This window comes from Anomaloglossus baeobatrachus, chromosome 2, assembly GCF_048569485.1.
Source record: "Anomaloglossus baeobatrachus isolate aAnoBae1 chromosome 2, aAnoBae1.hap1, whole genome shotgun sequence".
Classification (NCBI taxonomy): Eukaryota; Metazoa; Chordata; class Amphibia; order Anura; family Aromobatidae; genus Anomaloglossus; species Anomaloglossus baeobatrachus.
Genome location: NC_134354.1, coordinates 796,423,781 through 796,442,677, shown reverse-complemented (window position 1 = coordinate 796,442,677; position 18,897 = coordinate 796,423,781). Strand labels below are relative to the sequence as shown.

At 51.4% G+C, this 18,897-nt stretch overlaps 1 protein-coding gene across 1 annotated transcript in view; it reads left to right on the top strand.

The window, feature by feature from the left end:
• LOC142292378 (uncharacterized) overlaps positions 1-10,200 on the top strand; it is a 35,374-nt gene extending 25,174 nt beyond the window's left edge. Inside the window, exons 11-12 of the mRNA XM_075337705.1 lie at positions 7,160-7,283; positions 8,140-10,200. Of these exons, the coding sequence (XP_075193820.1) occupies positions 7,160-7,283; positions 8,140-8,732 (717 nt within the window). The 3' untranslated portion in view covers positions 8,733-10,200. The remainder of the gene's footprint in view (positions 1-7,159; positions 7,284-8,139) is intronic.
• The last annotated feature ends 8,697 nt before the right edge of the window (positions 10,201-18,897 follow it).

Sequence of the window (18,897 nt, the reverse complement as noted above, 5' to 3'; positions counted from 1 at the left end):
CTAGCGTCCTCAGGGTTATCTCAAGAGGTCATTGCCACTATGAGACAGGCCAGGAAACTAACGTCAGCCAAGATCTATCACAGGGCTTGGAGGATCTTCTTAGCCTGGTGCTCTGATAAGGGGTTTACCCCCTGGCCGTTTGCCTTACCCACGTTTCTTTCCTTCCTTCAATCCGGAATGGACAAGGGTTTGTCTCTCGGCTCTCTCAAGGGACAAGTATCGGCGCTTTCCGTGTTTTTTCAAAAGCGTCTAGCCAGGCTTCCGCAGGTCCGCACGTTCCTGCAGGGAGTTTGCCACATAGTCCCACCTTACAAGCGGCCGCTGGAACCCTGGGATCTTAACAGGGTTCTACGGGCTCTTCAGAAACCACCTTTTGAGCCGGTGTCTCGCACGGCGCCACTGCGCCGTTCTGATGCACTCTTTGTCCTTGTCGCTGGCCAGCGTAAGGGGTCGCAGGCTTCCAAGTCAACCTTGGCTCGGTGGATCAAGGAACCGATTTTTGAAGCCTACCGTTCTTCTGGGCTTCCGATTCCTTCAGGGCTGAAAGCCCATTCTACCAGAGCCGTGGGTGCGTCCTGGGCATTGCGGCACCGGGCGACGGCTCAGCAGGTGTGTCAGGCAGCTACCTGGTCTAGTCTGCACACTTTCACGAAACACTATCAGGTGCATACCTATGCTTCGGCGGACGCCAGTCTAGGTAGGCAGGTCCTTCAGGCGGCGGTTGCCCACCTGTAAGAGGAGGGCCGTTGTCGGCTCTTTTTATCGGGGTATTCTTTTACCCACCCAGGGACTGCTTTTGGACGTCCCAATTGTCTGGGTCTCCCAATGGAGCGACAAAGAAGAAGGGAATTTTGTTTACTTACCGTAAATTCCTTTTCTTCTAGCTCCTATTGGGAGACCCAGCACCCGCCCCTGTTCCCTTCGGGCTGGTTGTTCTTTTGTGTACACATGTTGTTCATGTTGAATTTTTCTTTTGGTTCATGGTTTTCAGTTCTCCGAACATCCTTCGGATTGAATTTACCTTAGACCAATTTATAAGTTTCCTCCTTCCTGCTTTTGCACCAAAACTGAGGAGCCCGTGATGCACGGGGGGGTGTATAGGCAGAGGGGAGGGGTTACACTTTTTAAAGTGTAATACTTTGTGTGGCCTCCGGAGGCAGAAGCTATACACCCAATTGTCTGGGTCTCCCAATAGGAGCTAGAAGAAAAGGAATTTACGGTAAGTAAACAAAATTCCCTTCTTCTCCAATTTATCAAATAAATGATTGTCACAAAGAACCTGGAGAACTTGTCAGGACCCCTGAGAACGTGAGTAATATGTCATCCAGATAGATCATCACAAATCTACCCACCAGACAGCAAAAAATAGCCTTTACGAAACTGAAAAAATGCCGGAGCGTTGGTTAACCAAAATGTCACCAGCAGATTTTAAAAATGACCTTCCATCATATTAAAAGCGGGTTTCCATTCATCAAAGCCACGCACAACCTGTCTCCTCCCTACATCTGTGACCTAGTCTCCCGGTACCTACCTGCACGCAACCTCAGATCTTCACAAGATCTCCTTCTCTGCTCCTCTCTTATCTCCTCTTCCCACAATTGCGTGCAAGATTTCTCCCGTGCATCCCCCATACTCTGGAATGCTCTACCTCAGCACATCAGACTCTCACCTACCGTGGAAAGCTTCAAGAGGAACCTCAAGACCCACCTCTTCCACCAAGCCTACAACCTACAATAGCCCTCAGTCCAGTAGACCACAGCGCAACCAGCTCTGTCATCACCTATTGTACCATCACCCATTCCCTGTAGATTGTGAGCCCTCGCGGGCAGGGTCCTCTCTCCTCCTGTAGACTGTGAGCCCTCGCGGGCAGGGTCCTCTTTCCTCCTATACCAGTCTGTTTTGTACTGTTAATGATTGTTGTACGTATACCCTCTTTCACTTGTAAAGCGCCATGGAATAAATGGCGCTATAATAATAAATAATAATAATAAACTAATCACCTTGTCAAACAGGTGTGAGGTTATATGCCCCCTTCAAGTCAAGTTTAGAAAACCATTTAGCTCCAGTAGCAGGGGGTAAAGGATAAGGATTGCACCATGATTTTATCAATCTCTCTAAAGTCCAAGCAAGGACACAGACCTCCATCTTCTGTCTTAACAAAGAAAAACCCCACAGTGACTGGAGAGGTGGACGGCCTTTCTCCCTGCAGAACTTCACACTCCGTCCCGAAAAATACATGAATGAATTCTGGAAGGTGAGAACTCACAGAAACTAAGGGTTAGATAAACAGCTAGAAAAACAAGAGTCGCCCCAAGACTAAACCTCTTGGGTCTCCCACTTGATAGTAGGATTGTGCTTAACTAGTCAAGGCAAACCTGACACTAATTTTGGAGGTAAAGAAGGAAACCCCATAAATGTAATAGATTCAGTGTGTAATACCCCTACCTTCATAACCACACCCTCGACCTTCAAAGTGACTTGGCTTTGAGAAAGAGGTGAATTATCAATCTCTGAAACTTGAATGGGAAGAACGAGGGAAGAGACATTATAACCAAAATTAGTAGTGAAGTCAAGATCAATAAAATTCATGGCAGAACCTGAGTCACAAATGCAGGTATAACAATGAACCTGTTTTAGTCTCCAAGGACTATTGCCTGTAGCAGAGATAATCTCAAACTCTCGGAACCTGCATCTTTATACTTAAGTTTTTTGTTTCTTTCTTTTTGAGATTCATTATTGTATCTGAAACATTGAACCATAAAGTGACCGTAACAACCACCGGTATAAACAAACAATTTGGTGCGCTGCGTTCCAACCCTCTCCTGAAGCAGAGAAAACAAAACACTTACTTTGGTCACTGTCGACATACTATGGCATCTTTACCTTTTATAATGCCTTGTGAAAGTTTTCACCCCATTGACTTTATGCCTATTCCGTTACATTACAACCTGCTTAAATATTTTTGTAATCCGATTTGTGTGATGCATCAGCAGTAAATGGTCTAAGTTGGAGAGGTGCAGTGAGAAAAAATAGACAAAAATTAAATTTATGTGATAAAATAAGTAAAAATTGCCATGTGCATATGCATTCACCCCTTTTGTTATGAAGCCACTAAAAATTTCAGCTGCAAGCAGTTCCCTTCATAAGTTCATGCCTAGTGAAAGGACGTCCACCTGTGTGCAATTCAAGTGTCCCTGGGTGTGTCAGGATATACACATCTTTACTGAAAGGCCATAAAGGCTGCAACACCATTAAGCAAGAGGTGCTACTAACAAACAACACCATGAAAACAAGGGAGATCTCCAAACAACACCATGAAGACCAAGGGGACCTCCAAACACCAGGAAGACCAAAGAGATCTCAAACACCAGGAAGACCAAAGAGATCTCCAAACCTCACCATGAAGACCAAGGAGATCTCCAAACAACATCAGGAAGACCAAGGAGATCTCCAAACAACATCAGGAAGATCAAGGAGATCTCCAAACAACACCATGAAGACCAATGGACCTCCAAACAACACCATGAAGACCAATGGACCTCCAAACAACACCATGAAGACCAAGGAGATCTCCAAACCACACCATGAAGACCAAGGAGATCTCCAAACACCAGGAAGACCAAAGAGATCTCCAAATAACATCAGGAAGGCCAATGAGATCTTCAAACATTAGGATGACCAAGAAGATCTCCAAACCTCACCATGAAGACCAAGGAGATCTCCAAACAACATCAGGAAGACCAAAGAGATCTCCAAACATCAGGAAGACCAAGGAGATCTACAAACAATACCAGGAAGACCAAGGAGCTCTCCAAACAACACCATGAAGACCAATGGACCTCCAAACAACACAATGAAGACCAAGGAGATCTCCAAACAACACTATGAAGACCAAAGAGATCTACAAACAAGTCAGAGACAAAGTGGTGAGAAGTAGAGACTGGAGTATCTGTCTATACAACCACAATAAGGCGTACACTCCGTAGAGTTGGCCTTTATGGAAGAGTGGCCATAAAAAAGCTTTTACTTACAGCCAAAAATTGGAAGGCTCATTTTGAGTTTGCTAAAAGAGCATAATTGAACAGTTTGGCCATCAAGGTAAACGCTGTGTTTGGTGCCAAACTAACATAGCTTATCACCCCAAGAACACCATCCCCACAGTGAAACATGGTGGTAGCAGCAGTATTCTACAGGGGGATGTTTTTCGGCAGCAGAGACAGGGAAAATGGTCCAAGTCAATGGAAGGATGGATGCTGCGAAATACAGGGATATTCTAGACCAGAACATTTTTGTCTCTCAGTGATAACAGACTGGGACAGATGTTTCACCTTCCAACAAGACAATGACCCAAATCTACTGACTGCTAAAGCAACACTCGAGGGGTGTAAGGGGAAACATGTAAATGTATTGGAGGGGCTGAGTCACAGGCCAGACCTTAATCCAACTGAGAATTTGTGGTCAGATGTGAAGATGCCGGTCACCAGAGGAAACCTCGAACTGGAAGGAGCTGGAGCAGTTTTGTCTTGAGGAATGGGGAAAATTCCCAATGGCAAGATATTGAAATTTTATAGAGACTTATCCAAAGCGACTTGCAGATAGAATTGCTGCAAAAAGAGGCTCTACAGAGTAAAGTCTTTGGGGGGGGGGGGTGTTGAATACTTATGCACAATGAAGTCTTCAGTTTCTTGGTCATATTTTTGTTGTTTGCTTCTCAATAAAATGAAAAACACTTGTTCACCGTTGTAGACATGTTCTTTACATGAACTCATGGAAACCCTCAAAAAGTAGCGAAATTCCAGGTTGTGAGGTAGCAAAACAAAAAAGGACGGGGGGCAGTATAGGTTCCAGCATAGTACACTGATGACCATTAGTAGTGGCTGAACGTGCCTGCTGCTATTGATCCCTAATTTGTGCGACCTCCAGGGATAAAGCCTGAAATTGTGCTGTCAAGGAGAAAGCTGGATCCATACGGAGGCCCCAGAACACGACACATGGGCTTTCTATAATGTCATGACTGAGCCCTTCACATACACGGGGACGAACAAACGAGGGGAGATGTTACCAAACGATTTACATAAATGTATACAGACTAGGAGCACCCTACACCTTAATCTGCTGTGTCCCGTCTTCATCCTCGGAGATTGGCACCCTAAGGTTTATGCACTGGTTCCCCCACTCAACAAGTCCTTAACTGCACCCTAAACTTTATACCAAGTGAAACGCAAAGCTACAATCATTATAAAAGAAGTGCACACAGGCAACGGGAGAGACATAGAGCTAATGTCACACAGGCAACGGGAGAGACCTAAAGCTAATGTCACACAGGCAACAGGAGAGACTTAGAGCTAATGTCACACAGGCAACGGGAGAGACTTAGAGCTAATGTCACACAGGCAACGGGAGAGACATAGAGCTAATGTCACACAGGCAACAGGAGAGACCTAGAGCTAATGTCACACAGGCAACGGGAGAGACCTAAAGCTAATGTCACACAGGCAACGGGTGAGACCTAGAGCTAATGTCACACAGGCAACGGGAGACCCCTAGAGCTAATGTCACACAGGCAACGGGAGAGACATAGAGCTAATGTCACACAGGCAACAGGAGAGACCTAGAGCTAATGTCACACAGGCAACGGGAGAGACATAGAGCTAATGTCACACAGGCAACGGGAGAGACATAGAGCTAATGTCACACAGGCAACAGGAGAGACCTAGAGCTAATGTCACACAGGCAACGGGTGAGACATAGAGCTAATGTCACACAGGCAACGGGAGAGACCTAGAGCTAATGTCACACAGGCAACGGGAGAGACCTAGAGCTAATGTCACACAGGCAACGGGAGAGACCTAGAGCTAATGTCACACAGGCAACGGGAGAGACCTAGAGCTAATGTCACACAGGCAACGGGTGAGACCTAGAGCTAATGTCACACAGGCAACGGGTGAGACCTAAAGCTACTGTCACACAGGCAACGGGTGAGACCTAGAGCTAATGTCACACAGGCAACGGGTGAGACCTAGAGCTAATGTCACACAGGCAACGGGAGAGACCTAGAGCTAATGTCACACAGGCAACGGGTGAGACCTAGAACTAATGTCACACAGGCAACGGGAGAGACCTAGAGCTAATGTCACACAGGCAACGGGAGAGACCTAGAGCTAATGTCACACAGGCAACGGGTGAGACCTAGAGCTAATGTCACACAGGCAACGGGAGAGACCTAGAGCTAATGTCACACAGGCAACGGGTGAGACCTAGAACTAATGTCACACAGGCAACGGGAGAGACCTAGAGCTAATGTCACACAGGCAACGGGAGCGACCTAGACCTAATGTCACACAGGCAACGGGAGAGACATAGAGCTAATGTCACACAGGCAACGGGTGAGACCTAGAGCTAATGTCACACAGGCAACGGGAGAGACCTAGAGCTAATGTCAGACAGGCAACGGGTGAGACATAGAGCTACTGTCACACAGGCAACGGGAGAGACCTAGAGCTAATGTCACACAGGCAACGGGTGAGACCTAGAGCTAATGTCACACAGGCAACGGGTGAGACCTAGAGCTAATGTCACACAGGCAACGGGTGAAACCTACAGCTAATGTCACACAGGCAACGGGTGAGACCTAGAGCTAATGTCACACAGGCAACGGGAGAGACCTAAAGCTAATGTCACACAGGCAACGGGTGAGACCTAGAGCTAATGTCACACAGGCAACGGGAGACCCCTAGAGCTAATGTCACACAGGCAACGGGTGAGACATAGAGCTACTGTCACACAGGCAACGGGAAAGACATAGAGCTAATGTCACACAGGCAACGGGTGAGACATAGAGCTAATGTCACGCAGGCAACGGGAGAGACCTAGAGCTAATGTCACACAGGCAACAGGAGAGACATAGAGATAATGTCACACAGGCGACGGGCGGTCACTGAATACTGAGGACAGAGGAGACGGACAGTCACTGAATCCTGAGGGGATTTACATTTCTCTTCAGTCACTTTGTATTTTGTTAGGTAATAAAATTAACCATTAACGCTTCCGTTACTGGAAACTTCTTACTTTGCACCAGCCTCAGACATTTGCACAGTGCTATGTAGCCCCTCCCCTTGTGATTAGTGATGTCACTATGGGCGGGCCTTTTCTCTCCCAGGTTGCGGTGACCTTCGATGACGTCGCTGTGTGTTTTTCGGATGACTGGAAGGATTTGGAGGAATGGCAGAAGGAGCTGTACCGAAACATGATGAAGGAGAGCGCCGACTCACTGGTATCACTGGGTGGGTGACGCTGTCGTCAATGATGTGGGGGGGGGCGTGCAGCTCTGGAGGTGACTGGAGGATAAGATACAATGTAATAGCAGAATAGTGACTACAGCTCTGGAGGTGACTGGAGGATAAGATACAATGTAATAGCAGAATAGTGACTACAGCTCTGGAGGTGACTGGAGGATAAGACATGATGTAAAAGCAGAATAGTGACTGCAGCTCTGGAGGTGATTGAAGACACGATGTAACAGCAGAATAGTGACTGCAGCTCTGGAGGTGACTGGAGGATAAGACATGTAACAGCAGAGTAGTGACTGCAGCTTTGGAGGTGACTGAAGACACGATGTAACAGCAGAATAGTAAGTGCAGCTCTGGAGGTGACTGGAGGGTAAGACGTGATGTAACAGCAGAGTAGTGACTGCAGCTCTGGAGGTGACTGAAGACATGATGTAACAGCAGAATAGTGACTGCAGCTCTGGAGGTGACTGGTGGATAAGACATGATGTAACAGCAGAGTAGTGACTGCAGCTCTGGAGGTGACTGAAGACATGATGTAACAGCAGAGTAGTGACTGCAGCTCTGGAGGTGACTGAAGACATGATGTAACAGCAGAGTAGTGACTGCAGCTCTGGAGGTGACTGAAGACATGATATAACAGCAGAGTAGTGACTGCAGCTCTGGAGGTGACTGGAGGATAAGACATGATGTAACAGCAGAGTAGTGACTGCAGCTCTGGAGGTGACTGAAGACATGATGTAACAGCAGAGTAGTGACTGCAGCTCTGGAGGTGACTGAAGACATGATGTACATGCTCTGTTTCCTCGTCTTCCCGCGGCTCATTGCTGACGTTTTGTTTTCTATCCTGCAGGCGAGGTCTGGATCAATAAGAACGGGAAGGAGCTGCCCCCGGAGAAGGCTGCAGAGGAGCTGGAGCTGTCCTCGGACTGTAAAGATCCCCTCCCGCTGGGAGCAGATGCGGTGTGTGAGTTGAGGGACTTCCCCGGAGAGGAGCCGCACTCCTCCAGCGATGTCCTCCGCGGCTTCCGGCCGGGCCTGCACTTCCTGGAGCAGCGGCTGCCCCCGCGGGAGAAGCTCTTCTTGTGTAATCAGTGTGAGAAACGTTTTGCCCGGAGCTCGGATCTTCTGAAGCATCAGAGGAGCCACCAGGGCGGCGACAAACCCAACTTGTGTAACGATTGTGGCAAAATCTTCCGCCGCCGCACGGCCTTACTAGTCCACAAACGCATCCACACCGGGGAGCGGCCCTACAAGTGTAAGCAGTGCGGCAAGTGCTTCGTCCAGCGGCAGCACCTCACCACCCACGTGAAGACCCACACCGGGGAGCGGCCGTACCCCTGCAGCGAGTGCGGCAAGAGCTACCGCTGGAGATCCGAGCTCAACAAACATCAGAAGGTCCACGCTGACCTACTGAGCTCGACTATGGAGTACACTCAGGGCTGAGGAGTGTCCACGCCTCGCGGGCGGCATTAGGACGTCCATTACTGCCACCGCGGAGCAGACACCAGGAGAGGACTTGTGTCCATCATGTTTTCCACATCCCAAGATGGTGTCAGAAATCCGGAGTGAGGACCCAAGAGGTCCACATGGCCGCTGCACATCATCCCCAGCATCTCAGGCCCCTTCTCCTCTACTCCTGGGATGAGCGGAACCGCTAATTGTCCGGCAGGGGTCATCATGCACTTTGTACTCTGACCGCGGGTGGCTCTGATTGGGCAGTTTGTACAGAACCGATTGGTGCTGTTCTCATTATGTCAGACACTAACCCCCCATAACCAGGCGTCCCCCCAGATCTGTCAGCGCTGCACTGTGATCACACTTGTGTGCCAAATGTCAATGGAGCCGTGTGTCGGGGGCGGCTGAAGGGGGCACGGGGTTCGGTGCTGCTGGGGTCCCCGACTTCTCTGCTGCTAGCGGCTGAATGGCCGGCAAACAGTATTAAATGTTCTACATGTGCTGATTAGTCACATCTAAAGCTGCGTTCTGTCCTCCAGTCACTGCCAGAGCTGCTTCTGCACAGCTTACCTGCTGCATTTTATAAGATGCGCTCACACCCTGTGCGAGAATTGTGAGTGCAGCTCTGGATGTGACTGGAGTATCTGGCCTCATTCAGGATCAGGGCAGGGGCGTGGCCACCAGTGGAGAGGTGTGGCTTGTGTCCAATGGAATCTGCTCCGGTCTCCAGAAATTAATGACAAATTTTACTAGGAATTGAGTGTGCAGCTGCAGTGTGGGTGTGCGGCTGCAGTGTGGGTGTGCGGCTGCAGTGTGGGTGTGCGGCTGCAGTGTGGGTGTGCGGCTGCTGTGTGGGTGTGCGGCTGCAGTGTGGGTGTGCGGCTGCAGTGTGGGACTGCATGCATGCCGGGTTGGGCAACTGTGGTGTGGATGTGCAGTTGTGTGGGGCTGCAGTGTGGATGTGGGACTGCATGCATGCTGGGTTGGGCAACTGTGGTATGGATGTGCAGTTGTGGTGTGGGGCTGCAGTGTGGGACAGCGTGCAGTTGTGGTGTGGGACAGCGTGCATGCTGGGGTGTGGGGCATGAGGGGTGGGTGTGCGGCTGGGAGTACTTGTTACTGCTTTATGGCATCCCCCACTCTGCAGGTACACTCTGCTGCCTGGAGGGTGGTCACCGCGGCCCTGCTACCCGGGGGTGGTCTCCGCAGCCCTGTTGCGCTGGTGGTGTTTACCGCTGCCTTGCTGCACTGGGGGTGGTCACCTTAGCCCTGTAGTCCGGAGGGTGGTCACCGCAGCCCTGATGGTAGTCACCGTGACCCCACTGTTATCGGAGGGCCCCAGCAGCCACATCTGCCTCGTACACGACCGCTCCATTTTAACCATGTAAATCTGATGATCCGATGTTTCTGTTTGTGATTTGTCTGTAAATTTATTGAATTCGTCTTGAGATTTGGAGTCTGGTCTTCGTTTTTTTGGGCAAAATCTGATGATATCAATCATAAGCGCCTTGCTCCTCATCCCGCTGGCATCTCCTCATGGATCCTCATCCAGTTGGTGTCTCCTCACGGCTCCTCATCCTGCTGGCATCTCCTCATGGATCCTCATCCAGTTGGTGTCTCCTCACGGCTCCTCATCCAGTTGGTGTCTCTTCATGGATCCTCATCCAGTTGCTGTCTCCTCATGGTTCTTCATCCAGTTGCTGTCTCCTCATGGTTCTTCATCCAGTTGGTGTCTCCTCATGGTTCTTCATCCAGTTGGTGTCTCCTCACGGCTCCTCATCCAGTTGGTGTCTCCTCACGGCTCCTCATCCAGTTGGTGTCTCCTCACGGTTCTTCATCCAGTTGGTGTCTCCTCATGGTTCTTCAACCAGTTGGTGTCTCCTCATGGATCCTCATCCAGTTGCTGTCTCCTCATGGTTCTTCATCCAGTTGCTGTCTCCTCATGGTTCTTCATCCAGTTGGGGTCTCCTCATGGTTCTTCATCCAGTTGGTGTCTCCTCATGGATCCTCATCCAGTTGGTGTCTCCTCATGGTTCTTCATCCAGTTGGTGTCTCCTCATGGTTCTTCATCCAGCTGGTGTCTCCTCATGGTTCTTCATCCAGTTGGTGTTTCCTCATGGTTCTTCATCCAGTTGGTGTCTCCTCACGGCTCTTCATCCCACTGACGTCTCTTCACAGCTTCTCATCCCGCTGGTGTCTCCTCATGGCTCTTCGTCCTGCTGGCGTCTCCTCACGGCTCTTCATCCCACTGGTGTCTCCTCATGGCTCTTCGTCCTGCTGGTGTCTCCTCACGGCTCTTCATCCCACTGGTGTCTCCTCATGGCTCTTCGTCCTGCTGGCGTCTCCTCACGGCTCTTCATCCCACTGGTGTCTCCTCGTGGCTATTCGTCCTGCTGGCGTCTCCTCACGGCTCATCCCCCTCCCCATTGTGCCAGTTATTGTCTCGTCTGGTGTAATCAGTTTGGGTTCCCGCTAACGTTTACACATGGGGGTATTAGACATAAATAATGTAGCGGTATAACGTATATAATAATGGTGCAATAAAATGATATAATATAAAACAACTATACTGCTGCTGAACAAAAACCAATGATGCCATTGTACAGGAATAATGCCGCCACGCTATGTATGAATGTAGCAAATCACTTCCCATTCCATTTGCCCCTGAACATCAGGATGACTTCCACCTGCCACCACTTGTGTAGGTGCAAATCGTATCCAGACATCCTCAGCTCCCCACTTTTCCAGCATACTTCCCAGTCTACACGCTTTCCCCGTCCTCCTGCCGGTGTGGAGCCCCTATTATTACTGCGCCTGCTGTGTGTGAAGTGCCACTACTACTGCGCCTGCTGTGTGTGAAGTGCCACTACTACTGCGCCTGCTGTGTGTGAAGTGCCACTACTACTGCGCCTGCTGTGTGTGAAGTGCCACTACTACTGCGCCTGCTGTGTGTGAAGTGCCACTACTACTGCGCCTGCTGTGTGTGAAGTGCCACTACTACTGCGCCTGCTGTGTGTGAAGTGCCACTACTACTGCGCCTGCTGTGTGTGAAGTGCCACTACTACTGCGCCTGCTGTGTGTGAAGTGCCACTACTACTGCACCTGCTGTGTGCGAAGTGCCACTACTACTGCGCCTGCTGTGTGTGAAGTGCCACTACTACTGCGCCTGCTGTGTGCGAAGTGCCACTACTACTGCGCCTGCTGTGTGCGAAGTGCCACTACTACTGCGCCTGCTGTGTGCGAAGTGCCACTACTACTGCGCCTGCTGTGTGCGAAGTGCCACTACTACTGCGCCTGCTGTGTGAGAAGTGCCACTACTACTGCGCCTGCTGTGTGTGAAGTGCCACTACTACTGCGCCTGCTGTGTGTGAAGTGCCACTACTACTGCGCCTGCTGTTTGTGAAGTGCCACTACTACTGCGCCTGCTGTGTGTGAAGTGCCACTACTACTGCGCCTGCTGTGTGTGAAGTGCCACTACTACTGCGCCTGCTGTGTGTGAAGTGCCACTACTACTGCGCCTGCTGTGTGCGAAGTGCCACTACTACTGCGCCTGCTGTGTGCGAAGTGCCACTACTACTGCGCCTGCTGTGTGTGAAGTGCCACTACTACTGCGCCTGCTGTGTGCAAAGTGACACTACTACTGCGCCTGCTGTGTGCGAAGTGCCACTACTACTGCGCCTGCTGTGTGCGAAGTGACACTACTACTGCGCCTGCTGTGTGCGAAGTGCCACTACTACTGCGCCTGCTGTGTGCGAAGTGCCACTACTACTGCGCCTGCTGTGTGCGAAGTGCCACTACTACTGCGCCTGCTGTGTGTGAAGTGCCACTACTACTGCGCCTGCTGTGTGTGAAGTGCCACTACTACTGCGCCTGCTGTGTGTGAAGTGCCACTACTACTGCGCCTGCTGTGTGTGAAGTGACACTACTACTGCGCCTGCTGTGTGCGAAGTGCCACTACTACTGCGCCTGCTGTGTGCGAAATGCCACTACTACTGCGCCTGCTGTGTGCAAAGTGACACTACTACTGCGCCTGCTGTGTGTGAAGTGCCACTACTACTGCGCCTGCTGTGTGCGAAGTGCCACTACTACTGCGCCTGCTGTGTGCGAAGTGACACTACTACTGCGCCTGCTGTGTGCGAAGTGACACTACTACTGCGCCTGCTGTGTGCGAAGTGACACTACTACTGCGCCTGCTGTGTGCGAAGTGACACTACTACTGCGCCTGCTGTGTGCGAAGTGCCACTACTACTGCGCCTGCTGTGTGCGAAGTGCCACTACTACTGCGCCTGCTGTGTGCGAAGTGCCACTACTACTGCGCCTGCTGTGTGCGAAGTGCCACTACTACTGCGCCTGCTGTGTGCGAAGTGCCACTACTACTGCGCCTGCTGTGTGCGAAGTGCCACTACTACTGCGCCTGCTGTGTGTGAAATGCCACTACTACTGCGCCTGCTGTGTGTGAAGTGACACTACTACTGCGCCTGCTGTGTGTGAAGTGACACCACTACTGCGCCTGCTGTGTGTGAAGTGACACCACTACTGCGCCTGCTGTGTGTGAAGTGCCACTACTACTGCGCCTGCTGTGTGCGAAGTGCCACTACTACTGCGCCTGCTGTGTGCGAAGTGCCACTACTACTGCGCCTGCTGTGTGCGAAGTGACACCACTACTGCGCCTGCTGTGTGTGAAGTGCCACCACTACTGCGCCTGCTGTGTGTGAAGTGCCACTACTACTGCGCCTGCTGTGTGTGAAGTGACACTACTACTGCGCCTGCTGTGTGTGAAGTGACACTACTACTGCGCCTGCTGTGTGTGAAGTGCCACTACTACTGCGCCCGCTGTGTGTGAAGTGCCACTACTACTGCGCCCGCTGTGTGTGAAGTGCCACTACTACTGCGCCTGCTGTGTGTGAAGTGCCACTACTACTGCGCCTGCTGTGTGTGAAGTGCCACTACTACTGCGCCTGCTGTGTGCGAAGTGCCACTACTACTGCGCCTGCTGTGTGTGAAATGCCACTACTACTGCGCCTGCTGTGTGTGAAGTGACACTACTACTGCGCCTGCTGTGTGTGAAGTGACACCACTACTGCGCCTGCTGTGTGTGAAGTGACACCACTACTGCGCCTGCTGTGTGTGAAGTGCCACTACTACTGCGCCTGCTGTGTGCGAAGTGCCACTACTACTGCGCCTGCTGTGTGCGAAGTGCCACTACTACTGCGCCTGCTGTGTGCGAAGTGACACCACTACTGCGCCTGCTGTGTGTGAAGTGCCACCACTACTGCGCCTGCTGTGTGTGAAGTGCCACTACTACTGCGCCTGCTGTGTGTGAAGTGACACTACTACTGCGCCTGCTGTGTGTGAAGTGACACTACTACTGCGCCTGCTGTGTGTGAAGTGCCACTACTACTGCGCCCGCTGTGTGTGAAGTGCCACTACTACTGCGCCCGCTGTGTGTGAAGTGCCACTACTACTGCGCCCGCTGTGTGTGAAGTGCCACTACTACTGCGCCCGCTGTGTGTGAAGTGACACTACTACTGCGCCCGCTGTGTGTGAAGTGACACTACTACTGCGCCCGCTGTGTGTGAAGTGACACTACTACTGCGCCCGCTGTGTGTGAAGTGACACTACTACTGCGCCCGCTGTGTGTGAAGTGACACTACTACTGCGCCCGCTGTGTGTGAAGTGACACTACTACTGCGCCTGCTGTGTGCGAAGTGCCACTACTACTGCGCCTGCTGTGTGTGCGGTGCCACTACTACTGCGCCTGCTGTGTGTGCGGTGCCACTACTACTGCGCCTGCTGTGTGTGAAGTGCCACTACTACTGCGCCTGCTGTGTGTGAAGTGCCACTACTACTGCGCCTGCTGTGTGTGAAGTGCCACTACTACTGCGCCTGCTGTGTGCGAAGTGACACTACTACTGCGCCTGCTGTGTGCGAAGTGCCACTACTACTGCGCCTGCTGTGTGCGAAGTGCCACTACTACTGCGCCTGCTGTGTGTGAAGTGACACTACTACTGCGCCCGCTGTGTGTGAAGTGCCACTACTACTGCGCCCGCTGTGTGTGAAGTGCCACTACTACTGCGCCCGCTGTGTGTGAAGTGCCACTACTACTGCGCCTGCTGTGTGTGAAGTGACACTACTACTGCGCCTGCTGTGTGCGAAGTGCCACTACTACTGCGCCCGCTGTGTGCGAAGTGCCACTACTACTGCGCCTGCTGTGTGTGAAGTGCCACTACTACTGCGCCTGCTGTGTGTGAAGTGCCACTACTACTGCGCCTGCTGTGTGTGAAGTGACACTACTACTGCGCCTGCTGTGTGCGAAGTGCCACTACTACTGCGCCTGCTGTGTGCGAAGTGCCACTACTACTGCGCCTGCTGTGTGCGAAGTGCCACTACTACTGCGCCTGCTGTGTGTGCGGTGCCCCTATTATTCCCTTCTCTGCCCCTGTCTCCTGAAACCCAACCCCTGATGGCAGAGAGTATCACATACGACACAGTGGGGCGTCTTTATTTATCTGCACACTGGGACGTTTCTAAGTCCCTGGTGAAGCATCACCTTTAGCGGCCATTCGTGAATGAAGGCGTGGTAGGGAATAATGTAAGTGAGATATGGACACCAATACCCCTCAAAAATATGGCCACAAAGGCAGGTCCCCTAAAAATAATAGTGCCGATATTATGCACCAAAGTGCCTCACACATAGCGATCTCCGTGCCTCCGCTCTGCTCCACACTGAGGCCCCTGTTGTAGCCCACATAATAGTAATGACCTCTGCTCTGCACCATACAAAGTAGTGTTGTCCCAGGGCAGTAATCCTGCATCTTTTTGTGGATTCTCCTCCCCGATCTCTGCTCATTTCCTCCTCTCTGATCTCCTTTTCTCTGCTTATTGCCTCATCCCCGTTCTCCTCTTCTCGCCTCCTTCCAATTCTTCGCTTCTCTGCTCATTGTCTCTTCTCCATTCTCCTCTGCTCATCACCTCCAACCCTATCTCCGCTCATCTCCTCCTCCTGGAACTCCTCTCCTCATCACCTTCTTCCTAATCTCCTCTCTTCTGCTCATTGCCTCCTCCCCGTTTACCCACTTATCATCTCCTCCTCGATCTCCTCTGCTCATCACCTCCTCCCCCATCTCCTCTGCTCATCGCCCCCTATCCGAGCTCCGCTTTTGGCGCCTCCCTAATCTCCTCTTCTCTCTTGATCGCCTCCTCCCAGATTGCCTCTGCTCATCGCCTCCCCTCCAATCTCTTCTCTGCTCATCACCTTTTCCCTAATCTCCTTTTCTCTCCTCATCACCTCCTCCTTGATCTCTTCTTCTCTTATCATCTCCTCTTCTCTCTCATACACTCTTTTCCAATCTCCTCTTTTTTGCCCAACGCCTCCCCACCGATTTCTTCTTTTCTGCTCATTGCTTTCTCCTTGATCTCTTATTCTCTGCCCATCGCCTCCTCTCAAGCATCACTTCTCTGCTCACCACCTCCTCCCCGATCTCTTCTCTGCTCATCGCTTCCTCCTGATCTCCTTTTGCTCATCACCTTCCCAATCTCCTTTGTGGTCATCAGCTCCTCCCCATCTCCTTTTTGCTGTTCATCGCCTCCTCCCGATCTCCTCTGCTCATCGCCTCCTCCCCGATCTCTGCTCAACACCTCCTTCCCAATCTTCCCTGCTCATCGCCTCCTCCCCGATTTCCCCTGCTCATCATCTCCACCCCAATCCCCTCTTCTCTGCTCATCACCTCCTCCCCAATCTCCTCTGCTCATTGCCTCCTACCCGTTCTCCTCTGCTCATCGCCTCCTCCCCGATTTGCTTTGCTTATTGCCTCCTCCCCAATCGCCTCTTCTCTATTCATCGACTCCTCCCTGATCTCTATTCAGGGCATCAGCCTCCTTCATGATTTCCTTTTTTCTGACCAACATCTCTTCTCTGCTCATTGTTTTCTCCTAGATCTCTTATTCTCTGACCATCACCTCCTCCCGATCATCACTTCTCTGCTCATCGCCTCTTCCCTGATCTCCTTTTCTCTGCTCATTGCTTTCTCCTTGATCTCCTTTGCTCATCACCTGCTCCCTAATCTCCTTTCTGGTCACTGCCTCCTTCCCAATCTCCTGTTCTCTGATCCTCGCCTCCTTTCTCGATCTCCTCTTCTCTGGTCCTCGCCTCCTCCCCGATCTCTCCTCTGGTCATTACCTCTTCCCTGATCTCCTCGTCTCTGCTCATCGCCTCCTTCTCAATCTCTTCTCTGCTCATCGCCTCCTTGATCTACTCTGCTTATTGCCTCCCAACCAATCTTTTATTCTCTTCACATTGCCTCCTTGCCGATCTCTGCTCATTGCACCCCGATCACTTCTTCTTTGCCCATCGCATCCTCCCCGACCTCCTCATCGACTCCTTCCTGATCTTGTCTTCTCTGCCAATGGCCTCCACTCCGACCTCCTCATCTCTGCCACTCTCCTGCTCCCCAATCTCCTCTTATCTGCCCATTGCCTGCGTCCAGATCTCCTCTTATCTGGCCATCGCCTTCTCCCAAATCTCTTCTCTGCCCCATCGGCTCCTTCCAAATCTCTTTTCTGCCCATCGCCTGCTCTCAAATCTTCTCTCTGCCCTTCGCTTCCTCCCAAATCTCTTCTCTAGCCATTGTCTCCTCCCCAATCTCCTCTTTTCTGCCCATCCCCTCCTCCCTGATCTCTTCTCTGCCCATCGCCTCCTCCCAGATCTCCTCTTGTCTGTCCATCGCTTCCTACCTGATCTCCATTTCTCTGCCCATCACTTCTGCCCTGATTTCCTCTTCTCTGCCCATTGCATCCTCCCAGTCATCATTTCTGCTCAGCCTCCTCCCCGATATTCTATTCTCTGCTCATCACTGCCTCCCCAAGCTCCTTTTTTCTGCCCATTGCCTTGGTCCCCTGTCATCACTTCTCTACCCATTGCCCCCTATCCGATCGCCTCTTCTCTCCCCACAGCCTCCTCTCCGATCTCCTTATTTCTGCCCATCACCTCCTCCCCAATCTCCTCTTCTTTGCCCATCGCCTCCTCACTGATCTCTTCTTCTGTTCTCTACCCATCACCTCATTCCCAATCATCACTTCTCTGCTCATCACCTCCTGTCTGGTCTCCAGTGAGACCTGGTGGTGCCCGTGTCCTTATGTGGGTACATGAACTGCCAGTGTCAGGGGGCACACTGGCTGCTGGTGTCAGGGGGCACACAAGCTGCCTGTGTCGGGAGACAAACAAGCTCCTCTTCTCTGCTCATCGCCTCCTCCCCAATTTTCCATTTTCTGCCCATCTCCTCCCCAATCTCTTCTTTTCTGCTCATTGCCTCCTCCGCGATCTTATCTTCTCTGCCCATAACTTCCTCCCCTTCTTGGCTCATCGCCTCCTCGATCTCATATTTTCTGGTCATTGCCTCTTCCCCAATCTCCTCTTGTCTGCCCATCACCTCCTCTCCGATCTCTTCTCTTATCTCCTCTTCCCCTATCTCCTCTCCTCTGCTCATCCCCTATTCCCCGATCTCCTCTGCTGATTGCCTCCTCTCTGATCTCTTCTCTAGTCATCTCCTCTTCCGCGATCTCCCCTCCTCTGCTCATCCTCTCTTTCCCGATCTCCTCTTCTCCTCCCCGATCTTATCTTCTCTGTTTATCGTCTCCTGACCGATCTCATCTTCTCTGCCTATCGCCTCCTTTTCAATCCCTTCTTCTCTGCTCATCAGCTCTTCTCTAATCTCTTCTCTGCTCATCGCCTTTTCCCCGATTGCTTCTGCTCTGCTCATTGCTTGTTCCCCAATCTCCTCTTCTCCAATCTCTACTCTGCTCCTCTTCTTCTACTCTGCTCATTGCCTCCTCTCTGATCTCTTCTCTGATCATCTCCTCTTTTCTGCTCATTGCCTCCTCCCCGATCTCTTCTTCTCTGCTTATCGCCTTTTCCCATCTCTTCTACTCTGCTCATCGCTTGCTCCCCGATCTCGTCTGTCCATCTCCTCTCCGCTCTCTTCTTCTCTGCTCATTGCCTCCTCTCCAATCTCTTCTTTGATCATCTGTTCTTGCTCGATATCCTTTTCTCTGCTCATCCCCTCTAACCCGAACGCCTCTTCTCTGCTCATTGTCTCCTCTCCGATCTCTTCTTCTCTGATCATCTACTCTTTCTCAATATCTTCTTTTCAGCTCA